Here is a 21,595-nt window from a genome sequence, read left to right as displayed (position 1 = left end):
AGAAGGACGGGAGCAGCTGCAGCCCGGTCTGCAGGTCATGTTAGATCACAACATTGAAGAAAAACACAAGTTCTTTAACCCGGGGGGCTAAAGTTACTGGATCACATGCTCACACAGCGCTTTGTGTGTTCGTGTGTGTGTGTGTGTGTGAGAGCACAGAGCCGTTGTCGGGTGTTTTTAACCGTAGAAATGTTCCACGTGGTCGTATGGAAGGAGCTTATGGTGCTCTGAGGGACGATTTGTGTGCAGAAGAAAGTGAATGAAAAGGCAACGATGATTTCATAGATCTGTAACCCACAAGTGGAAGATGCCACTGACGTGTCACAGCAAAGAGAGTTAAATTGGCTCCGTCAGATTCAATTTGAACTCTAAGTTGGTTTTTATATCGTCTCAATCTTGTAAGTGTTCAATTTAACTCGGAATAAGCGTTAAAGTACGTAGAGTTAAACCCAACACCAAGAAGTGTGACGGTCGTGTACAGGTACATTTCAAACAAATCAAATAGTCAATTTAACTCTACTAAGTGTCGCAAATGAATGTGAATCAGTGTTAAATACACTCTATGTCCCTGACACGATAATGACTCTTTGGACAATTGACTCTGTAACAGTTGAATCATCTTTTTGCAGTGTGATTTCAATTCAAGGAAAGTTACAAATTTAGCTGTGTATGGAAAAATATATAAATATATATATATAGAGAGAGAGATTTTATGCGCACACTGGTTGTTTAATTTGGATTCATTTGGATATAGGCGTACGGGTGGTGCTGCCAGGCGCGGGTCCAACAATCCAGAATCCTGTCATTAGCCGACAGAACGAAACGCCTCATAAAGTTCCATTTAACGACACTCTGGGGTGCGCTGAAGAAATAACCGGGTTCATTAATGAAAAGTCCCGCTGAGCTTTTGGAACTTTGCAGGTGTGATTTGTCTTCATCTTCAATGGTTTGGACTGATTAAGAAAGCAAACAGGGTGAGTGTGTGTGTGTGTGTGTGTGTGTGTGTGTGTGTGTGTGTGTCCTCCATGTGTTCACGCCTGTACGTGTGTATCCGCGGGAGTGTTTGTGAGCGCCGCAGGTGATTAGAGCGCCGCTCTGCTTGTACATTTCCAGTGTGTGTGTGTGTGTGTGTGTGTGTGTGTGTGTGTTTGTTGGCGCGTGTGCGTCTCCGTGTCCTCTCATTGGCTGAATTATTTGGGCTTAGCAAACAGAGCTGACAAGACTATGAGTGATCCTTGACGTTGTTATTGACTTAGACTTTATTTATAGAGCGAGGCCTGTGAGCAGACACGATTAATCAGAAGAATGTTATAATTAGGGTGAAAAGCCTCGGGCGGCACGGACACACACACACACACGGAAACTATATATGTGACCATAATGTATGAATGCATGCGGTGCACAAGAGTGCGCCCTGTGTGTGTGTGTGTGTGTGTGTGTGTGTGTGTTTATTTGGAGGTCCGGGTGTTGCCGTTTGTCTAAAACGCTTTAAGGCTTCTTCATTGGTTGTTAAACAAAAGGCAGTTTGTTACAGTAGCGGTGGGGGGGTCAGGGGCGTATTAATACACACCAATGCAGATGTCATGCACAGCCATCTGTGTGAACAGCACTGTTGTGTTTCAGGGTCGAATCGAACGTCTGGTGATCCCCATTCGTCCGGGCCTATTTATGGATGAATGCGCCTACAAAGACTCTTATTTAATCAACCAGCAGATTTTAAAAAAAACAACATAATAATACAGCGGAGGCGGCTATTTTCAGTTTTTATTTTATTATAAATAGTAGTGATAATGCGCTTGTACGCGTGACGTTGTGTCATATCGCTTTGTCAAATAATACAAAAAAAATATATATCAAAGGAATGAAAGGACTGTTTCACGCACAGCACTGGTGGGTTGATGGAGGAAGTCTTGCCGCTCACTTGTACATTGTGGGGATTTCTTCTGCAACACTGTTCACATCCAGAACACGAGACAATAAATATGTCCGGAAAAAAAAAAAATCCAAATTATCATCGCTTATATCATACGCAAAAATGGAAAGAGAAAAAGTCCCCAGCAACACAGAGAAAGAATGAAATGAAGTACGGTTTTGGCTTTGTCGCTATTTCCCGTTTGCATTGATTGGTTCTTTTCCTCGTGACAAACACAATGTTTCATATTTGTGTTGCACCCGAGAGCCTTCAGAGGCACATGTGTTGCTCCTTTAAGACTTTAAGGCATCTTTAAAAAACGTTTTCTAATTGCTTGTTAATCGCGAGGTCGACTCTAAAGATACACGATATTGCACTTCTGGTCAGCTGGGATCTTCAGTCTGAAACTCCCTCGGTCGTGGCTCGTGACCCGGTGGGTTTTTCTTGCTGGGAGACGACCTTTAAAGGGTTTTTTAACCCCTGCGATCGATCTTGCCTATCACCCCCCCCCACTCCCCTCCACCCCACCCCCCTCTTCTTTAAAGCCCCCTTCTCCGCTGCCCTCTCATCTGTCACTTTCCCTAAAGTCGCCCCCTGACCTCCACCGAGTCGCTCTCTAAAACTACAAAAGGCCGGGACCCCTCCTGCCTCACCGTCCGAAAACATCAATGAGGCAGGAGGGGTGAGAGAGAAAGGCGAGAGGAGGGGGGGGGGGGGGGGGGGGGGCGAGGGGGGGGGGGAGGAACTTTCCCCGCAGTACAGCTGTGGTGTACATTAGGAGTTTGTGATAAAACACCACAGACTTGTTTGCTCACGTTTTCTTTTTTCTCAAATAAACGCGCGGAGAGAAGAATGAGCGGCGCCCTCTTCTCCCCCCCCTGCCCCCCCCCCCTCCCCCCAGGCGGGTGCAGCGGATCCTTGAGGATTTGTACTCGTGGGGCCTTAAGACGTGTAAACAATTTTCACGGCTGGCAGATTGTGACGGAGACATTTGGGGTCCGCTGTCCTCACAAGGATCACTTTGGTCACTGTAGTGGGCTGCGGAGGGTCCACCGTGGGGGGTGGGAGGGGGGAGACCCGCCCCCACGCGTTATGCGCTGGCGTCTCACGCTCACAGTCGATCAACAGTTTTTTTGGTCTGGTATTCCTTCTTGTGGTCCCTTCTTTTTTGTTTTTCTTCTTTCTTGTTTTTTTTTTGTCCATTTCTCCGACAACAATGAATAATAGAAATAAAAAAAAGTCCTGCAAGAGAGAGAATGCGTCCCGGTAAATTGTAGCAAAATATATTTTGGTCCAGTAATTGAAGGATTCCCTCCGCTGCGGATCAGGTGATCTCGGGCCTCAGATAAGAAAGGGCACCTGCGAAAAGAGAAGCCACGAGGTGATCGTTAAGTTATTGGTGAGAGGGGATTTGAAAAGAATACGGTGCAGAGATGATAAAAGAGATATATAGCCGCAATAACTTTTGTGCACATGTTTTGGCGTGACATTCCGCTCACATGTGGCTATTGTTAGCATAGCATGTGCTAGCAGCGGTTCGGGGGCGTAAGGTCAAATAGCAGCGTTTTGTTTTTACACTCAGGAGCTCAGAATCTTGACGTGCATCATGTGCGTGTTGAGGGCGACGTCGTACTCGAGTCCCGCCCCCCAAGGAAGGTTGGGCCGTATTCATCTAAGTGCTCCTGACACCGTTTTAAAGCTTCTTCTACGCTGCTGGCCCGTGTTTCTGACTTATTTATATTCTACACCTCTATATAATATAAGAAATTAAGCGGGAATATTTAAAAATGTTTAGTCAAAATACTCAATGAATCCATCATCTACCCATTATCTTATACCATTAGAATTAAACAATTATTAAGAATGTCATTTGTTGACCTGGGCTTTATTGATTTTAGTCCCACAACCTCGACGTTTAAGATATAAACAATAAAAACAATATTAATGTTAAGCTGGTTAGTTGAAATGAGTTAACTAACATATATTAAAATACAAAGCAGAGCTTTGAAGTGGAAACGTCCTTTTCCCACAAACTGTTGATGTTGACAAAATATGGAAATTACCAACAAATGAAACAAATGTGTTTGTTGTTGTTCAGGTGCCACCAAACGAACAGTACCGGATGCTCCATCCTCTGGTTTGTCCCGAGAGGTCAAACCGGTGTCTCCAAACGGAAAGACTACAACAACAACAGCAACAACAAAAACAGGCCACGGCACGCCGCGCTCAGCGGCAGGGCCGCGGCGGTCGCGGCGGCGTGCCTCCCCAGCTGACCTCGGCCCCAGCACCTGTTTCTAATCGCCGACCCTGCCAGAGGCGATCAGGATCCGCCCCCCCAGCCAACCGCACACCGGCTATCCAGTCGCACTGATTAATCACATCAAGATGGGACGGGGCGTCGGTGCACGTGTGCCGCCCTGGTGGCGGCCTCTGAGCGCGCGTGTGCGTGCGTGTGTGTGCGTGCGTGCGTGTCGCACTAATTCTGTGTTCTGTTCACAGCGAGATATCCGACCGAGATATTTCATCAGACGTTTGGCCGCTCGCGGATATTAAGTCAGATATCCGTTGGACGCACGCGGAGCCGCTCGGTCCGACCCGCTGGAAACCGACGCCGCGCCCTCCGAGGGGCGCCGGGCTCGTGTCCCGAGGTCGGCGAGAGGTCGCCGGGTGAACCTGATTGGTGGAACCCCCCTGTGGGCCGCGCTGTAATCACGCCGTGACGGAGGCCCGGCGGTGGGGGTTTGGTTTGAAGTTGATTTGAAGCCCCCCCAAGGGGAACCGATGTGAAGTGACCCCGTAAAGAGGAGGACCATCAGCCACCAGTGGAGCGACGCCTCAGCCTGACGCAAGCCGACCAGCGCCAGTACCAGTACCGGTACCAGCGCCGGGGCCAGAACACTCGAGGCCGCGTGATTGGACGACGTAAAGTGTCAGCGGCCTTTAACGAGTGTTTTGCTGCTTTCTTTCTTTCTTTTGTTAGTGACGCGTCGGCCCATAATCACACACCGTGTTTCCACCTGAAATAAGTTCCCCATGAAACATTTCTACAACACGGTTTGCACCGGAAATGATCGTATATTCAAAAACAAAAACATCTGGCTACATTTTAGCTTCACTAACGTCACCACAAAGCCGCATTTCTCCGTTTCCACGGCGTTTCCCCCATTCAGTAAATTTAGCATGAAGAAGTATAAGAGAGGGATAAAGAAAAAGTCATTAATCGTATCTCACTTTGACAATAAAAATGACTAAAACATTTCCTGTCTCTCTCCGCTATCAGTATCAAATAAAAGTATTAAGAGCCCACGGAATCAAGTATAGTGCAATTTGTCCCACCGCGACCAATCAGAACAACGTTTATCTATTTAAGGAACGACAGCAGCTTCATCTGCAGCGTTTTGTGTCTTTTTTATGATGCAACATATTTTAATGAACTCATTTCAGCAACAGCTCCGTGAATCTCTTTTCATTTTAGTAAATGAGTGAACGGAAGCTCACTCATTTTTAACAGGCTCTCAGGGATGTGAAATTGGAAGCGGAAGGCCAGAATGAAAAAAGGCGGAGTCTATTGACCTTACTTTGTCCGTACTGGCCGTACTGGTAGGACGCCATGTGGTCCACGGTGTAGCCCGGGGAGCTGTAGGAGGGGGGGCAGTAGGACTGGGAGCTGGGCAGGGAGGGCAGGGCCGACATGGAGGGGACGCTGGTGAGACCCTCCAGGCCCTTGATGTGATCCATGCGCTGGCTGCAGCTGGCGGCCATGCCGGCGGGGGGCTCCAGGCCGCCCGTCAGCGGCGAGATGGCGTAGTCGCTTTGGGGCTGATGCGGCACGCCGCCCGGGTTCAGCAGACCCATCACCTGACGGGAGCAAGGAAAGGAGTTAAGAGACTTTCTGGGGGAAAGAAGGGGGGAGGGTGGACTACTGACAAGGCCCTAAAATATATTATTTATTTATTTATTAATAATTATTAATTAAAATATATAATAATATATATAATAATTATTAATTATTATATATTGTTATATTATTTATTATTATATTTATTAATTATTTATTATAATATTATTTAATATTATAATAAATCATATTAAATAACTCTCATTTTTTGGTCTACGAGGGGGGCAGACGTCGAGACCAGCACCAAAGAGCCCCTCCCACACAGAGATAGCACCACAGAGGAAGAATTAAGCAATTTGTCTCACGTCCACTTACTCCAAAATTCCCTTTTGACGCTGCTCCAAAAAACCCACGGCACAAGATAACGACTCATCTCGTTATCCGGGGGTGGGGGGGGGGCGATATGGTGGCAGAGATAACACAAAGGAAAGGCCTGTGTGGAGCTCGGGCTGCGTTCAAACTGTCCGAGTAGATTTAGCAGTCAGCTCTTGACCTGGTCTTTATTAGCGAGCGGATAATCAGATTTGGGGGAATATTTCGTTGGCCGGCGAAGGACGGGAAAGAGCCCGCGGGGCGAAGTGTTTAAACTACTTTTGAAAGACACACTAACCCCCCCCCCCGTCTCCAACCCCCTCCAACGCTCTCAGGCTTTACCTGTCCGCCATCAAAGCGCTCAGGAAACCGCTAATCAGAAATCGAGACCGGCTTTATCACTTGTGGAAGAAACTCTAACTGGATCTGCTGCCTCCGAACGCATCGCGTCCCGCCTCCTTTTCCCCGCCGAGCAAAGGCCTCCAGGCTCCTCCAGTCGTCCTAATAGGAAGCAGGTACACAGCTCCTTGGCTCCTCTAAGTGACACATTATTCCACATCCACGCGTGCATGTGGTCCTGCTTAAATCATTTCCCAAGTAGGGGGGGGGCAGAATGGAGGAGTCCATGTTGTTTTGGCGAGGGGAGTAAGAAAAAATAATCTGCGTTTGAAAGGGTTTTACGGAGCGAGTGAGGCTTTGGCTTAAATGAGCCACATGGAGAGGAGGGTCAGTCGGGGTGGGGGGGGCTACTCTTTAAAGTGACGCATTGTAGTACGGTCCCTTTAGCCCAAAGCCAAAGGTCCCCCTCTGCCCGCTGGACGTCTCACATTGGACCCGCCGCCGCCGCCGGCGCCGGATCAGTGCGTCCAGCACTGAGAGGGAATGTGGGAATGTTCCTTTAAACGCACGCAGGCAAATTAGAGCTCCAGAGCTTCGTGGTGGAGGAATGTCGAGGAAAACATCTTACGGATGCACCAGGGGCGAGACGGCGAGGACGCCACGTCTCGTGCGTGCAGCAGGTGCAGACGCAAGAGCACGAGGAGGGGTTCCTCCTCACTTATTCACCCAAACAGGACCAAAGTTATATAATATATATATATATAATAAATAATAGCGTGAACTTATCTGTGAATAGAAGTTGCTCGTGTTGGTTCTGGACGTGATCTTTTTTTTTTTTAAATACCGTAATCAATCTTCCCGCCTAAAGAGTCGGCTGACAGGCTGACTTAGCCACGCCGCTCAACCACGTCGTGTCATATCCGCGTGAAGGATGTTGCGAAATCCTTAACTGATCCTCAAAGCGTCATGGAGTTGATCAATCATCTCCAGCGCGAGCGCGTGAGACAACGTCTCCGACCTCGAACCGCGGCGGCCTGCTCGCTGAGCGGACGGAAGCTCGTTTTCTGCCTGTTCCCCGCGTCCCCCCTGCGTCCCCCCCTCATAAATCATGACCACATCTGATCTGAAGCTGTGGCGTGATACCCGCTAAAGGTTAAAAGCACGTCAGTCTCTGGAGGCTTGAAAAAGGGGGTCAAAGGCGGACTTGAAGCAGCGGTCCGCGGTCTCACCTGGGGGGGCAGCCCGTTCCCGATGGCGGCGTTCATGGGATTGGCCGGTCCTCCGGCGCTCACGAAGCCGTCCGAGTAGCCTGAGAAGGAGTGGCGCCCGGAGGCCAGGCAGTAGGCCGAGCCTCCTTCCACCTGCCCTCCGCCGATGCCGGCCTGGTGGCCCGAGGAAGGCGGGAGGGGCTGGGGGCGGTGCAGCGTGCTGGGGGGCTCTGCGGGAGGTTTGACGCACTTTGTGAGTGAATGCAGTGAAAAACGGCAGCACTGCTCGTTTGGTGGCAATTAAAACCAAAACCATGTCGGAGTGTCGCTGAGGAATTGCTCACCGGGCAAATGTAAAAAGTTGAAAATGCAAAGTAAGTCGCTTTGGATAAAAAAACTATGTTTTTAATTAAATACGACTAAAAAAAGCAGAGCTGTAACTATATAGTAAACATATGATTTGCCCCCCGCGCTGGTAGAAAGAACACCTTTGACGGCATCACTGGGTCCCGTACCTGGTGCGATGGCCGCGGGGGGGTACGGGCTGTCAGACAGCTGGTAGGGGGCGATGCCGGACATGGCCGAAGGCGGGAACCCTCCCGGGATCAGGTGATTAAACGCCATCAGCTGACTGGCCCCCGCTTGCTTCCTCCACCTCGCCCGCCTGTTGCTGAACCAGACCTGCAGGGACGACGACGACTTTGTTCAGAGCGGGTGTCTGTGTGTGTGTGTGTGTGTGTCTGTGTGTGTCTGTGTGTGTGTGTGTGTGTGTGTGTGCGTGCGTACACACAAAAAGAAGTACAACACGATCCGCTACTGTGTAACATTACACGTGTTCCAATGATAAACACACATTTACACGCGCTGTTCACTCTCACACGTGTTATGAAACACACGTGTGTGTGTGTGCGTGTGTGTGTGTGTGTGTGTGTGTGTGTGTGTGTGTGTTAGCATTGACATGCCTCGCCCATATGGACGGATCTCATGCTGGGTCTGCTTACACTTCCCATATGGGGAATTTACTGGACTCCAGATCAGAACTGGGAAAAGACCAGAATGGGCCCCTGGGAGTGTGAACGAGGAGTAGCGTGTGTGTGTGTGTGTGTGTGTGTGTGTGTGTGTGTGTGTGTGTGTGTATAAAAGCACGAGGTGTTACGGCGTGTGTGTGGCTCACTGAGTGTGTGAGGTCAGACAGAAGTGAGAGTGCGAGGGGAGCGTTGCCGCCATCTTGTAAACACGTTCGTGCTTGAAGGACTTCACGCTTCCCCGTAAAGCCGAGGTCAAACTCACAACCCGCCTGCTTATAAAATCCTGCCCCCAAATCCGTCATAGGAATTCCTGTGTTTCACGAGCGCAAATCTGCTTCTAGCTCGTCCTTGGAAGGTACGTGTGCGTGATGTCGGCGTGCAGCGGGTGCAGCGGGTGCAGCGCGCGCGGCGTCCCCGTACCTGGACCCGGGCCTCGGTGAGCTTGGCCCTCTGGGCCAGCTCCTCCCTGGTGTAGATGTCGGGGTAGTGGGTCCTCTCGAAGGCCCTCTCCAGCTCCTCCAGCTGCTCCGCCGTGAAGGTGGTGCGGCTGCGCCGCTGCTTCCTCTTGAGCGGCAGGTCGGGCTCCGACTCCACGTCCGAACCCTCGTCCGAGTGACTCGCTGCTCAAAGAGAGACCAGGGAAGACGCCGGGATGAGGATTTTTGTTTTTTTTCCGGTTTGACGCCACACACACACACACACACAGCTTCACACACACGCACGTGTTGTTGTTTCCTTTCTTCACACACACACACACACACACACACACACACACACACACACAGTCAATGATGCACCAGAAGGCGCATCGGTCCTCCTCGTGTTCTGGTGGCCAAACAGGCCTCCATTCAGAAGATATTCTGAGCCTGAGGAGTAATCCCAGTGGACCGGATCCCCAGGGCACCGCGGGAGGGACCGGCTATTAAAAGCCACACAAAAGGCAAATTTGGATCCAGGGGCCTTTCTTTGGGCGTGTGTGTGTGTGTGTGTGTGTGTGTGTGTGTGTGTGTGTGTGTGTGTGGACAGTAGGACCGGCTGCTCGGATGAAGCACAAACTGTTCAATCAGGTGAAGTTTTTAGATTCTTTTTTTCTCCTGCGGTCTCGTCACAAGTGTTCAGACTTTCTGAAGCAGCTTCATTGTGTATGTGATAATCATTTATTATTACATTATCCATATTAATACAGGCTAATGTGTAACACAACATCTAAAATAAGTTTAATTAACCACCTTCATGATTTTCTGTTTTTTTTACATTTTTATTATGAACAGAAATGTTGAAATGATTTATTTTCCTGGATCAGACAAGCTTCACATCTTAACACACAATACTCGCCTGCTTTTGCTCGACGGAAAGAACTTAAAATGTTGTCTGCTAATCGATTGAATCTAACGTGTGAAACACACACAATTGTATTTGCGACTGATCCGGTCGATCCGGCGTGTTTCTCTCGTCGCCGTCTCGGCCGGCTGAAGTTCACCGGGGCCAAAGCGGCCGTGCTCCTTTTCTGTGTCACACTTAATTAATTCCCCCTCGGCGCAGGGGAAGTTTTGTGCGCAACAGTGTATTAGTTCCCCCTCAGATGCAACAATAAAATACAAGGGGATCCAAATATCTTGGGGCCCCTCATGTGAAACTGATCCTCTCTCCCCCTTCGGCGGTTTTCTCCTCGAACACCAAAAGCAGTGGGAGTCAACTTAACATGCATTAGGGGCAAATTGGTAAAGAAACATTCAACCATGAGGGAGGCAATAAGTAAAATATTTTCAAAGGAGGGGGTGGGGGGGGGATGGAGACATTTCCTTAAGCCTCTACTGAAAACCTGGTTGATTTTCTAGCTCTTGGTGGACGCTGTGAGAGGCCCCCCCGCGGGTCACGGGTCCGTTTCATCGGCTGTTTTTGGGAACCTTATGGCGGCGTGGCGGCCGGACAGACAGGCGTGTTTTAGGTGGTGGAGGGTGGGGGCGAGGGGGGGGGGCGGGGGGGCTTCTGACATTCTGGACGGCGGGGCTGAAAAACAAGACATGAGGCCTTCTCCCTTTTTTTTTTTTTTTTGTGGTTGCTGCCTCCCCCCTCCTCCCCCCCCCCCCGGAGGAGGGCGGCCTGGAATGCCTCCTCGCTCCCCTCTCCCCCTCCCCGGGCGGAGCGGCGTGCACGGTCCTCGCCATTTCACAGGGATTTGGGTCCTGGGAAAGCTGGAATCCTTAATCACTTTGGAATTACCTACCGGTTTGCGACCGCTACCGGGGTCCCCGGTCTCTTTTCAAAAGAAGCGACAGAGTGGCACCTCTGCCGGGGGGGAGGGGAGGGTGGGGGCACGTTTCGCTTCCCTCGGCACCGCCACGGCGCCCCGGTGATACAGACGACGGGGGCCAAACGGCGAGGAAGGGGAGCGATAGGAACCTCGTATGAAAAGACACACTTCATTTTTTTTTCTTAAACAAGCAGCAGCTTCTCCTCCCACTCTCCTTCCTCCCTCCTCCTCACCCGCTCTCTCTCTCTCTTTGTCTCCCCATCTCTCTCTCTCTCTCTCTCTCTCCCTTCACCACCCATATTTCTCTCTGTGGCTCTCGGGGCTCTTTGTTGCTCCACAGAGCCGAGGTCTTTGCCCGCGATTTCCACGCTCCATCTGTGGAATCCGTCATGGCTCCCTTCGGCCCTTCACAGTGGAGGGCTGTCACCTGCCCCACGGGGGAGCTGAAGGGGGGGGGGCATAAAGAGGCTCGGCAAAGGGCTCGGAGGGAGGGGGGGGGGTGGTAGATGGGTGCACAGCCAGAGGCATTTCTAACCCCCATTTCACCCCCACACAAAAAACACCCCCTTCTTCCCAGAGGAGCCGTAGGAGCACCTGGGAGGGAGGGGGGGGGGGGGGGCAACAGGGCTGTTGTTGCTCATGTAAACGTCCGTCTGGGCATTTGTGTTGGTTCTAGTTGTTGTTGGCGGACAACAATCCTCCCTCACTGAGGGGGGAGGAATTGCGAGCCGCAGGACGCTCAAAGGACGGAGAGAATTGAAGGATTCAGAAATTCGATGCAAAGAAAATACAAATTAAAAAATGCGGTTCGCAGTATTTTTTTTAAGAAGAGACACTTTTATAAGTCAACAGAAACGTTTCACGTCTGTCCTCATCACAAGGAGACTGTCACTTGTTCCAAAGGAAATGTGGCTCGTTTGAGTGAAAGTCAACGGCTGCGAAAGTCTCAAATCCTGAATCTAAATGCAACAAAATGGCCACATTTAGAACTCACAAACACACAAGGAGCACGTGACCTCGTGGGGCTTCCCCCTCCGATTCCACATGCACTTTTTCGAGGCTGTTAATCGAGCTTGTCAGGCCCGAGGCGTCTCCACTTTAGCGTCCACTAACAGTCGACCCCCCCCCCGCCCCCCCCCACCCCCCCCCCCCCCCCCACAGGCCTGTCAGTGGATCGAAGAAACGCGCACACAACACTCTCCGAAGTGATCTTCGTGACGATGAAACGCGCAAAGACGTCCAAACCAGGGTGCAAATTGTCTGGTTTCTCTGGACAAAAGAAGGGACGAGTAGAGGAGGCTAAGACCCCCCCCCCCCTCCCCTCCCCTCCCCTCCCTCCCTCCCCCGCCCCCCACCAACAGCCCCTCGCTCCCCAGATCGCATCTAACCTTGTAAACCTGTGGTTTCGGAGTGCCCCGTTTGCCGTCATCGCCTCGCTATCCCCAAGATCTGATCCCATCGGTTTGGCCAATCAGATTATCCACTCTGACCTCGGTATCGCTCATATGCCACCCCTTAAAATACTGTATTTATGGCCCCTGTAAACACTTGACTTCTATCTAAACACATATTCTCCACCTCAGCTTAAAGGAGCAGTAATGGGGGGGGGGGGGGGCTTTCAGACACGGTACTCGTTCTTTCATCGAAATAGGAGAAAATATGAGCCTTAAAAGGGTGAAATTTTGAGAGACGGGCCGGGAGCCGAGGGGCATTAAGCCGCAAAATAAGAGCATTTGGGAAAAAAAGGGGGGGGCAGGGGGCGGGTGGGGCGGGGGGCCGGGGCTGGAAGAGAAAAAGAAAACTGTTTAATTTAACCAAACGGAATCCCTGAGAGGCACACAGGGCACAGGACTCCGAGCCAAAACAACCTCTCCGAGGGCCAAGAAAGCCCCAAAATGGATCCCAGCGAGCCGCCCCACGTCCCGGGGAGGAGGACAACAAGGGAGGAGGGGGAGGAGGGGAAGGAGAGGAAGGAGGGGAAGGAGGATTTAGCTGAAACAGACTGTTGCTGTTTTTGTTTTTTAAAGGAGAGCTTAAACATGTCCACTGCAACACGAGACACACTACCCGCGGAGTGAGACGCAGATCGAGAGGGAGTGAAAGGGGGGAGGAGGGGGGGGGGGGGGGGCATGGGGTGGACGTGGATTTTTGGGGCTTGGGGGAATTGATTGGCCATATGCGGACTGTTTACTCCCCTCTTCGGAGCATCCCAGGAACCCTTCTGGGGTATCTGGTTAATAGCGAAAGCTAAATTGAGCCTCTGACACGATGTCGCCCCCCCACCCACCCCCCCTCCACTACGGCCCCCTCCTCTCTTCTCTCCACCCACCCCTTTCTCCCCAAAAACAAAACGAGAGGCAGAGGAGACAAACGCCGCGTTGATCTGGGCGGGCCGGCCATTGAGGAGTGACGGGCCGACTGCATTAAACAGTACATAGAAGTCAGCGCGGGCAGATGCTGCCGGATAACCGCCTCGCTGACAGCTTACCGACCCATCTGGGACGCCGAGGAAAAACCGGGGGGGGGGGGGGGGGGGTGTCCAACTCACTCCACTTGCCGAGGAGGAGGTTTTCAAACCTTCCCAGCGCCCCTGAAGGGGGCAATATCAGGAAGTGGTTACCTGTCATTTGTAGCTAAATGTGTTGCTAACCCCCGTTTCCTGTGCGGCGCTGGGGAGAGTGACCCCGGCGACCCCTGCGGTTCCTCTCCATTTCTTAACCAGTCTGCGGGACACTTGTTGAAATCCAGCAAGGTGAGCTGTCGATCTCAATCTTTTTCTAAAGTAACAAGGAGGTTTCGTCTCTCTGCCCCCCCCCCCCCCCCCCACTGACTGCTGCAGCTATTCATCTTTCAGAGGACATGTGAAGCAGCGTGTCGAGGGTTTGTTTCTTAAAGCAGGTCAAAGAATTACTTATTTATCCTTGTTTTGGAGCCCAAGAGGCCAGAAACATGCATTGAGATTAACGGCAGCAGAACCGTTTTATTTCAGCCACACGTAGAAGACGTGTGGAAGTTTTGTATAATGCTGCATTCATGTGACATGAAGCACTGCTGATCTAAGTTTCCTCTGTAAACTCCTGGTTTTTGCGGAGAATCACGATTTAAACACAGAAGCACCTGAAGTCAAGTTCTGCAGAACGCCGCTGTGTGACACACACGGAGGATTATTCCCCCGTGTGGCCACAAACTGCAGCATTAAAACACACATCTCGTACGCACAAAAATGCCTGGCCGCTAATTAGTGGACAAAGCTGTGAAAGGAGGGCAGGCTTCATCGGGCAGGTGATTGACAGCCGCCTGTCCCCCATCAGCGGCAGAGATGCAGCCTCCACTGGCCCTCCGGCTGGCCTCGGCCAACTTTGACACTCAACCGAACCTCCCACTCTCACACACACACAATAACTCACACAGTAAAATATATACATATATATATATATATATATATATATATAAATCGTTAACACTACGAGAGGCATGAGAGGAAAACGGACTCACTGACATCCTTCCTTATACTTCTTCCTTATATACAGAAACACACACAAACACTCATCGCACATTAAAAAGCAACCCCCCCCCAGCTGTTGTGCCTATAGTGCATACTTGCAGCAGATAAAGAGAGGCCTTATTCTAAGGCGAGCCATTCTACTTGACCTTCGCTGGGCCCTTTTCACTCTTTCACTCCCTTCAAACCGTCTTTGGGGCTCAATGTGGCTAGTCCATCACGGGTGAAGGCTGGGGCGCTGCAGCCAGTTCTGAAGGGGGGGGAATACCCCAAATACCCCCCCTCACCCCCATCCCCCCCTACACACTCACATGCACGCACGCACACGCCTCCCTCCCTCTCAGACATCACCCCTGACTTCAAAGTTGGTGTGCATTCATTAATTGCCCTTTGAATCGATATCAGAGGGTCACAATAAGAGTGTGAAAGGGAAAAGAGGCTTTAATGAAGCATAGAGCGGCCATTCATTGGCAGATAACTATGTTTTCACGCTTGAATAGTCGCCGTGCATGGGCTTATTAGGGAAAAGGCCCACGAGAGAGGGTGGAGTGCGGGATGGGGAGACGGAGAGAGAGAGAGAGAGAGAGAGAGAGACAGCCCCCCCGGGGGGGTGGGGGGAGGGGTGATTTGGTGCTGGCCACTTGGCCCTCGTGCCCCACTCTGCCCTCGTGCCCAGGGACCCGCTGAGTGACGCATTCATTCTTTGGGGCGGACAGAGAGGGTCCTCTTCACCCGACTCTCATGGCCAACAGCTATTCTAAGACCCAAATCCAGCGCTCAATGGTTCTGTCTGTCAGATGTGACGAGCAGGAGGGCGGCGGGCCGGCGACCGGTGCTTATCAGTCCCTCAATCGAAAATTGATGAAAATAGCTCATTTAAACGTCACAAAGTGTTTGTGTGGTTGTCATCAGACACACATGTCATGTGTAGCATCCTTTATGCTAACTCTGCGCTGCTTTTAAAAACAATTGTACCCTAAAAACATGGACGGTTTCTCCAAAACATTCTCCCGGTCTAAAGGCTTGGATGAGAGAACCCACATTCTCCTGATGACACCTCCAACCCGCTGGTTAAAGGGTTCAAGGGAAAAGTGCAAAAAAAAAGTCCGTGCAGAAACGGCTCCCTCCACCCGCCGCCTCTGCTCCCTCCACGTCCCTCCGCTCCTTCCCCTCGGGGGCCCTGGCGCCCATCCAGTGTGTGCCCACATGTTACATTTGCAGCACGCCACCCTCGGCCACCCCCCTCTCCTCCTCATTCACCGGCGTTATTTACACAAACAAAGTCCCAACTCCGTTTCTGTGACAAAGCCAGCTAAATCTTTACGGCTCTTTCATGTATTGTCCGGCCTCGCGGCGCCCTTTTGTCCCCCCGGCCCTCGGCCCGGGCTCTGGATACAATGAGCCCGGGGGAATGGAGGCAGATTGAAGGAATGCGCCTCAATAAACCTAATTATGACATGATGACTGCGCTCACCATGGTAGGGGTTTTTCAAAGATCCTGGGCTTATTCAATTAGCCCTTTCCAGGATCCCCTTTCACCAAATAAAGTTATCCCTTTGACTGTTTGCATTGCAGAGTGGAATGTGCGCGTACATACGTGTGTGTGTGTGTGTGTGTGTGTTTGTATGTGTGTGCGTAGACACACGCGGCCGGGGCCTAAATGGAAATGTATCGGCCCTCAACAAGGCTCCTCTGTATTATCTGGCTAATTTCACCTAAGTATGGACTCTGAAAGATACACTGTGAAGATGTGGAGCAGGAGGAGGGAGGAGGTGGGAGGAGGCGGGTGGGGGGGGGGTCAGCGTGACTGTTTTAATCATTAACTTTGTCTCCAGGGTTAATCACTGCGAGGCAACGGGCCTGCAGGGCCAACGTTGCCGCCAGATTCATAAATGTGTGATGGAACGTGGAGGCGGCTGTTTTTTTTTTTTTTTTAAACTTGACTTATCGCATCGGAATTTGGAAAGAAAATTGTTATATTGTGATGTCAAAGGACGGGCCGTCTGCACACGGCGATGGTGGTAACTCCTTTGACCAGTTAACTGAGAATATTAATGCCGCCATTCAGGAAAGTCTGATAAGATTATAGCCAAACATTAACTGGGATAAAAGTTTGGGTTTGAGAGAAAATGTATAAAAGTCACTGCTTTTATTGTGACGGTTTGCTGTAACCTTTTTTCAGTAAATATATTAACTCAAGATATTTATCATGCAAAATCCTCCCAAATATAAAGATACTTATTGTGGCCCGAATATGAAATAATAAATATATATTTCCTTTATCAGCTACCAATCACACATCCGGCAGCCGTTTTGAAGCATTTCAATTGCAACTCGTTATATTTAGAACCAAATAAGTATAAAATAACGAGCTTATTTGGACACTTTGGTGGTTTCGCTGGGTGCGCTCCGCGGCCCGTACGAGGCGAGCTGTGCGCCGCAGGCGGAGAGACGCAGCGAGAGAAGGGGGGACGGAAACCAGAGGGGGGGGGGGGGGGGGGCACTGTTGCTCTCCAGATGAAAGTGGGATGAAATAAAAGAGTCGATTTAATCTGCTTGAAGAGATTTGGGGAGCAAGTGGTGGAGGAGGAGGAGGAGGAGGGTGGGTTTTTTTCGGAGTTGCGCGCATCGGCTCAGAATGGGGTGGCCTGTGGAGGGGGTGCTGTGCAGGGGGGGGGGGGGGGGTCTCATTGTGGAGCTGCGCTCCGGGCCAGACCGGGGCTCTCCGGGGAGAACATTGGTCCCCATTCACCGAAAACACCCTTTAATACACTCCCTCCGTCATTTAATGTGACATGGCACAATATCGACATCATTTAGAGGACATTATTAATGTTCCGAGGGGGCAGCGGGGCCGGGATCAGACAATCAATAATAGATCTCCAGCTCATTATTATTAGCATCAAGGCCCGAATATTACGCGCTTATGACCTTGTCCATTTCTGTTACAGCCCCGACACAACAAATGCAAACCGGAAGTAAACAAAACCACATGTATGTAACTTTTTATGAGATGCGTCAGTGAGTCCAAATTAAAGCTTGTGCTTCATTTTTCTTTTTTGGGGGGGAACTTTTAACGTGACACATTTTATGTCCACTATTGGAGAGGGGGGGGGGCGCAATATACGTCAGCGGGTTTCAGAGGCCTCGATTGTCCCCCTTTGAATGGCAGCCGGACCCCCCAAAAAAAGGAAACATTTTGTAGGTGGAAAACGGCCATTTTCCCTCGCGGAGCGGGGCCCTCTAACCCGAGCCGGGGTCCCTGAATAATTAATCCTTCATTGCGGCCTCGCGGCGCGTCGGGCTCGCTCTCTCTGACTGAATTAACAAGCAGGTTGCCTTCTCCTTATAGCGGGCGGCCAAAGCTGCTTCCAAGCTGGGCCTTTTGTCCGGCGCGCAACCCGCCCGAGCGTGAGCCTCCCAAATGGACTCTCGCGCTTTTGTCTCCCCAAGTTCATCCTCGAGCGTCCCCGTTGTGCGCGCCGGGCGCGTCTTTGTGGGGAGTTGGGAACCGTTGAACAAATGTTTGATCAACTCATCTGGGGGGGGCTATTTTGTCTCCTCCGACAAGAGTCCCTCATTTGTCCTCTCCGTCGTTGACACGTCGCTGAAGATGGAAATGGTCTGAACTCATTTTGGGGCCCTTTCAGTCTTCGGTGATGTGTTGAAACAGCACATTTAATAAGATCTTCTCCCCCGGAAACATTCTATTTAGCTGTGACGTGTAGAATTGACTTTGCCGAAGTGAAAAATAAGAAGAAGAGAAGTAGTTTACAGTTGAGAGGAGAACATGGAGCCACTATGGAGGTTGGAAATAGTTTAGAAAGTAAAGCGTGGCGGCTTCACTAATGACGGATGGGGGGGGGGGGGGGGGGAGTACTGATTTTCAAAATATGAGTAATTAAATCTGCCCAAACCATCTATTGGATCTATTAGGCTATGGGAAGAACATCCCACATTACAATTTAGTTTCCACCTAAACACACAAATGGGCCGCGGCAAACAACGGTGGAAAATCTTTCGTTTTCAGAGGAAGATTATTTTTCTTAAAAAAAAATGAAAATTTCTCATTCAACTAGTTTTCAAAACATCACTTAAAAAAACTTCACTGAGGTCCGTTTATGCAGTTGGGCTTTAATCCGCTACACACAATCATTAAAATTGCTTGGCAATTTTTAATTCAATATAATATAGTGTATTCATTTATTTCCATTTTTTATTATTAGGACTATTCATGTTGTTGTTTTTAGCGGTGCACTTTTTACAGTCAACAAACCGATTGCTTACTTAATTAATTAAGTAAGAATAATTAAATATTCAATTAAATGAGTGGCATGTTGCATGAAAACAATTTTCCATAAATTGTGAAAACATCAGTTACACATGTGGATGTATATTATTGAACTGTAATCCGGCGATCCAAGGCATAAAAATCCCCCTTAAATAAGCGCATCGGGACCGATTCATCCACTCCGCGTTCATTAAGCCGCAGCTCGCGCTCCCGCCGCACCGTCACCTGCTGTTTGAATTACGCGCCATGCAACAACTTTACAGCGTGCCGAACCTCGGCCGAAACAAAGTCTCCTTCCCGCCCTGCTGGCCCACAGGTCCGACGCGCTAAACTGAGAAAGGGGGATGTTTCCCTCTCTGATTTAATCCGGTAGATAAATAGCCTTCAAGTTTTCACCTTCATACTAATATTCCCCAAAGCGCGTCCTAAATAGGCAATTTTGCGAATATATAAATAAAAAAGTGCGATCAAATTCGTCCCACGTGGCCTCGCTGTATCTGATCAACCCCACCCCCCCTCACCCCCCCTCCACCCCCCCAGCCAGAGCGAACAGCCAGCTGTTGTCTCCCGCACCGCAGATAACCCGGAGACGTTCACTCACATCTGTCCCCCAGGATGCCTTCGATGCTGTGTTTGGCCCTGCGCTCGTTCTCCTCCAGCTCCTTGCGCTCGATCTCCTCTTCGTCCTCCTCTTCATCGCCTCTCCCCCCGAACTTACTCCGCATGGTGCGACTGATGGAGCTCACTGCGAAGGGTCGAACAATTACTAAAATAGAAGTGAACGAGACGATTTATTGATTATAAATACCTTTTTTTAAACTGTGATTTCATATTAAATAGTTGATACTACATCAAAAACACACATACATAATAACAGAAAAGATAATATATATATAAATACATACATACATGCATATCTATACACAAAGCATACTTATGTATAAATGGATCAAATATGTATAATATAAATGAAATATATATATCATTTATTTAATAATATAATATAATAATTTAATAATATAAGAAAAGAAAAAAAGTTATAAAGTTGTCGAAAGTACTGAAAAAAAACAGTGTTGTTTTTACTTAACTTGTATTATTATTACTGTATTATTATTCAATAAGTATGTTATATGACAACTTGTTGTGGTCGAAGTTTAACGTGAAATATCAATACAAAATAAATAATAATAACAATGTGTGAATTCAGTCCTGTCTGGCCTTTTTACCTGAAGGCACGTTGTTGCGGTCACATATCCCATCCTTCAGTAATTTATCCCGAATCTCCCAGCTAAACATACCCGGGGTTTCCCGCTTGTATTCTTCTATTCTCTTCTCTACGTCCGGCGGTGTCCCCTGCTTTGAAAAGGGTCACAGAAGTCGCGGTGTTTATTCACGTTGCTGCGGCCCTCGGGGGGGGAGGGGGGGCACGATGTACGCGCCTCCGACTCCACAGATGATGCGATCAACAAGTCAACGTTCCGAGTCAACGCGGACCTTTCACGCGATCGCTCCCGTGCGTGCGCCTACCTTGGGTTTGCTGCCGCCGATGGCCCCGGGCCTGATGGAGCCCGTCTCCTGGTACCGGCACAGGATTTTGGACACGCAGCCGTGGGAGACCCGCAGCTGCCGGGAGATGACGCACGGCCTGATGCCGTGGTGCGCCATTTCCACGATTTTATGACGGATGTGGTTGGGCAGAGGTCTGCCATTGATGAAAACTCCCCCGAGCTGGTTCACGCGGCCTTGACCCAGCGGGGTAGACACTAGATTCAATCCAAAACGATATATATGTGTATGTCACCGAGGATGCATGCTGTTATGTAGAAGCGTAACAGACACCCCCCCCCCCCCCCCCTCCAAAAAAAAACAGCTGACAATAAATACCCTTTAGCTAATAACTATATTTAACAGAAAAACGATGTAAACTATTCGCGGTAATAAAGCAGCATGTTAGACGGCTCGCCTGCAGGTTAATAGCTAAAATGACTCAAAGAAATGCAGCAGATGTAACTTGAGGTCATTGACACACAACTTGAAAAACAACATATTCCGTCTACATCTTCCCTGAGAGGGGGGGGGGGGGGGGGGGGGTGATGCTTTTACTTTACCTTCCAGGGGGAAGCCACTGCGGGGGTAGTTCTGGGCCAGCGTGGGTCGCATCATCCTGGGTGTCGACCCCGCCAACGCAGTCACAACACCCCGCGGTGACTCCAGAAAAAAGGCCTCCGTCGGGTGGAGGTCCGCCGCTGCTCCGTCACCACAGCAAAGAAAAAAGACAACAACAACAAAAACAACGCGTTCGAAATCTCCCGTGAAGAAGCTTCCCGGTGGAACGGGAGGTGAAGGCTCGGCCTCGGTCAGCCGCTCTCGGGCACCGGAGTCCCGGGACGGCCGCTTCCCTCCGAGGGGGGTCGATGACGATGAGGAAAAGGAGCGTTTTAGAAGGCCGGTGTCTGCTCGCTGGCCTCGCCGGGGGTTCGCGCTCTCGCTGCCGCGGGCTGTCGGGGAGCTGCGGCCGAGGGGACCAAAATGTTGTTGTTGTTTGTTTGTTTGACACCCGGTTAAAAGTGAGAGGAGAGCGTCGAAAGTGGCCGAGCTCCTCTCGCTAAACCCGGGAGAACGCTGCCGGGCGGTGATTGGCGGAGAGGGAGCGCCGCGGGCACGCGGGGCGGCGGGGGGCTCGCTGATTGGCCGAGGGGGTGGAAACTTTCGCCCTATAAGGAGCGAGAGACGCGCTCACAGACCTTCACAGAAATATTAAACAAATGACTAAATGAAGGACAGCGGGGCAATAAATGGTGACCGAGGATGATTATGATTCAGTCAATGTGGTTCATTTTATTATTATTAT

The 21,595-nt window shown here is 50.3% G+C and overlaps 1 protein-coding gene across 8 annotated transcripts; it reads right to left on the bottom strand.

The window, feature by feature from the left end:
• Positions 1 to 1,761: 1,761 nt before the first annotated feature.
• On the bottom strand, positions 1,762 to 21,370 carry pax3b (paired box 3b). 8 transcript variants are annotated; one of them, XM_078107181.1, is made up of 9 exons: positions 20,853 to 21,370; positions 20,272 to 20,507; positions 20,043 to 20,100; positions 19,346 to 19,489; positions 9,118 to 9,317; positions 8,185 to 8,350; positions 7,691 to 7,899; positions 5,486 to 5,770; positions 1,762 to 3,271 (listed from the first exon to the last, which is right to left on the bottom strand). In XM_078107181.1, exons 1-9 carry the CDS (start codon positions 20,905 to 20,907, stop codon positions 3,254 to 3,256), a joined length of 1,371 nt encoding a protein of 456 aa, XP_077963307.1. In that variant the 5' UTR covers positions 20,908 to 21,370; the 3' UTR covers positions 1,762 to 3,253. The 8 variants fall into 8 exon arrangements, with proteins under 8 accessions (XP_077963307.1, XP_077963275.1, XP_077963309.1 ...); XM_078107149.1 differs by having other exon boundaries at positions 19,971 to 20,100; positions 20,853 to 21,366; XM_078107183.1 differs by having other exon boundaries at positions 20,043 to 20,097; positions 20,853 to 21,366.
• Between the last annotated feature and the right edge of the window lie 225 nt (positions 21,371 to 21,595).

Source organism: Gasterosteus aculeatus, chromosome 1, assembly GCF_964276395.1.
Source record: "Gasterosteus aculeatus chromosome 1, fGasAcu3.hap1.1, whole genome shotgun sequence".
NCBI classification, from domain to species: domain Eukaryota; kingdom Metazoa; phylum Chordata; class Actinopteri; order Perciformes; family Gasterosteidae; genus Gasterosteus; species Gasterosteus aculeatus.
Note: the sequence above shows the minus strand (reverse complement) of the source record. Positions and strands in the feature narration are given on the sequence as shown.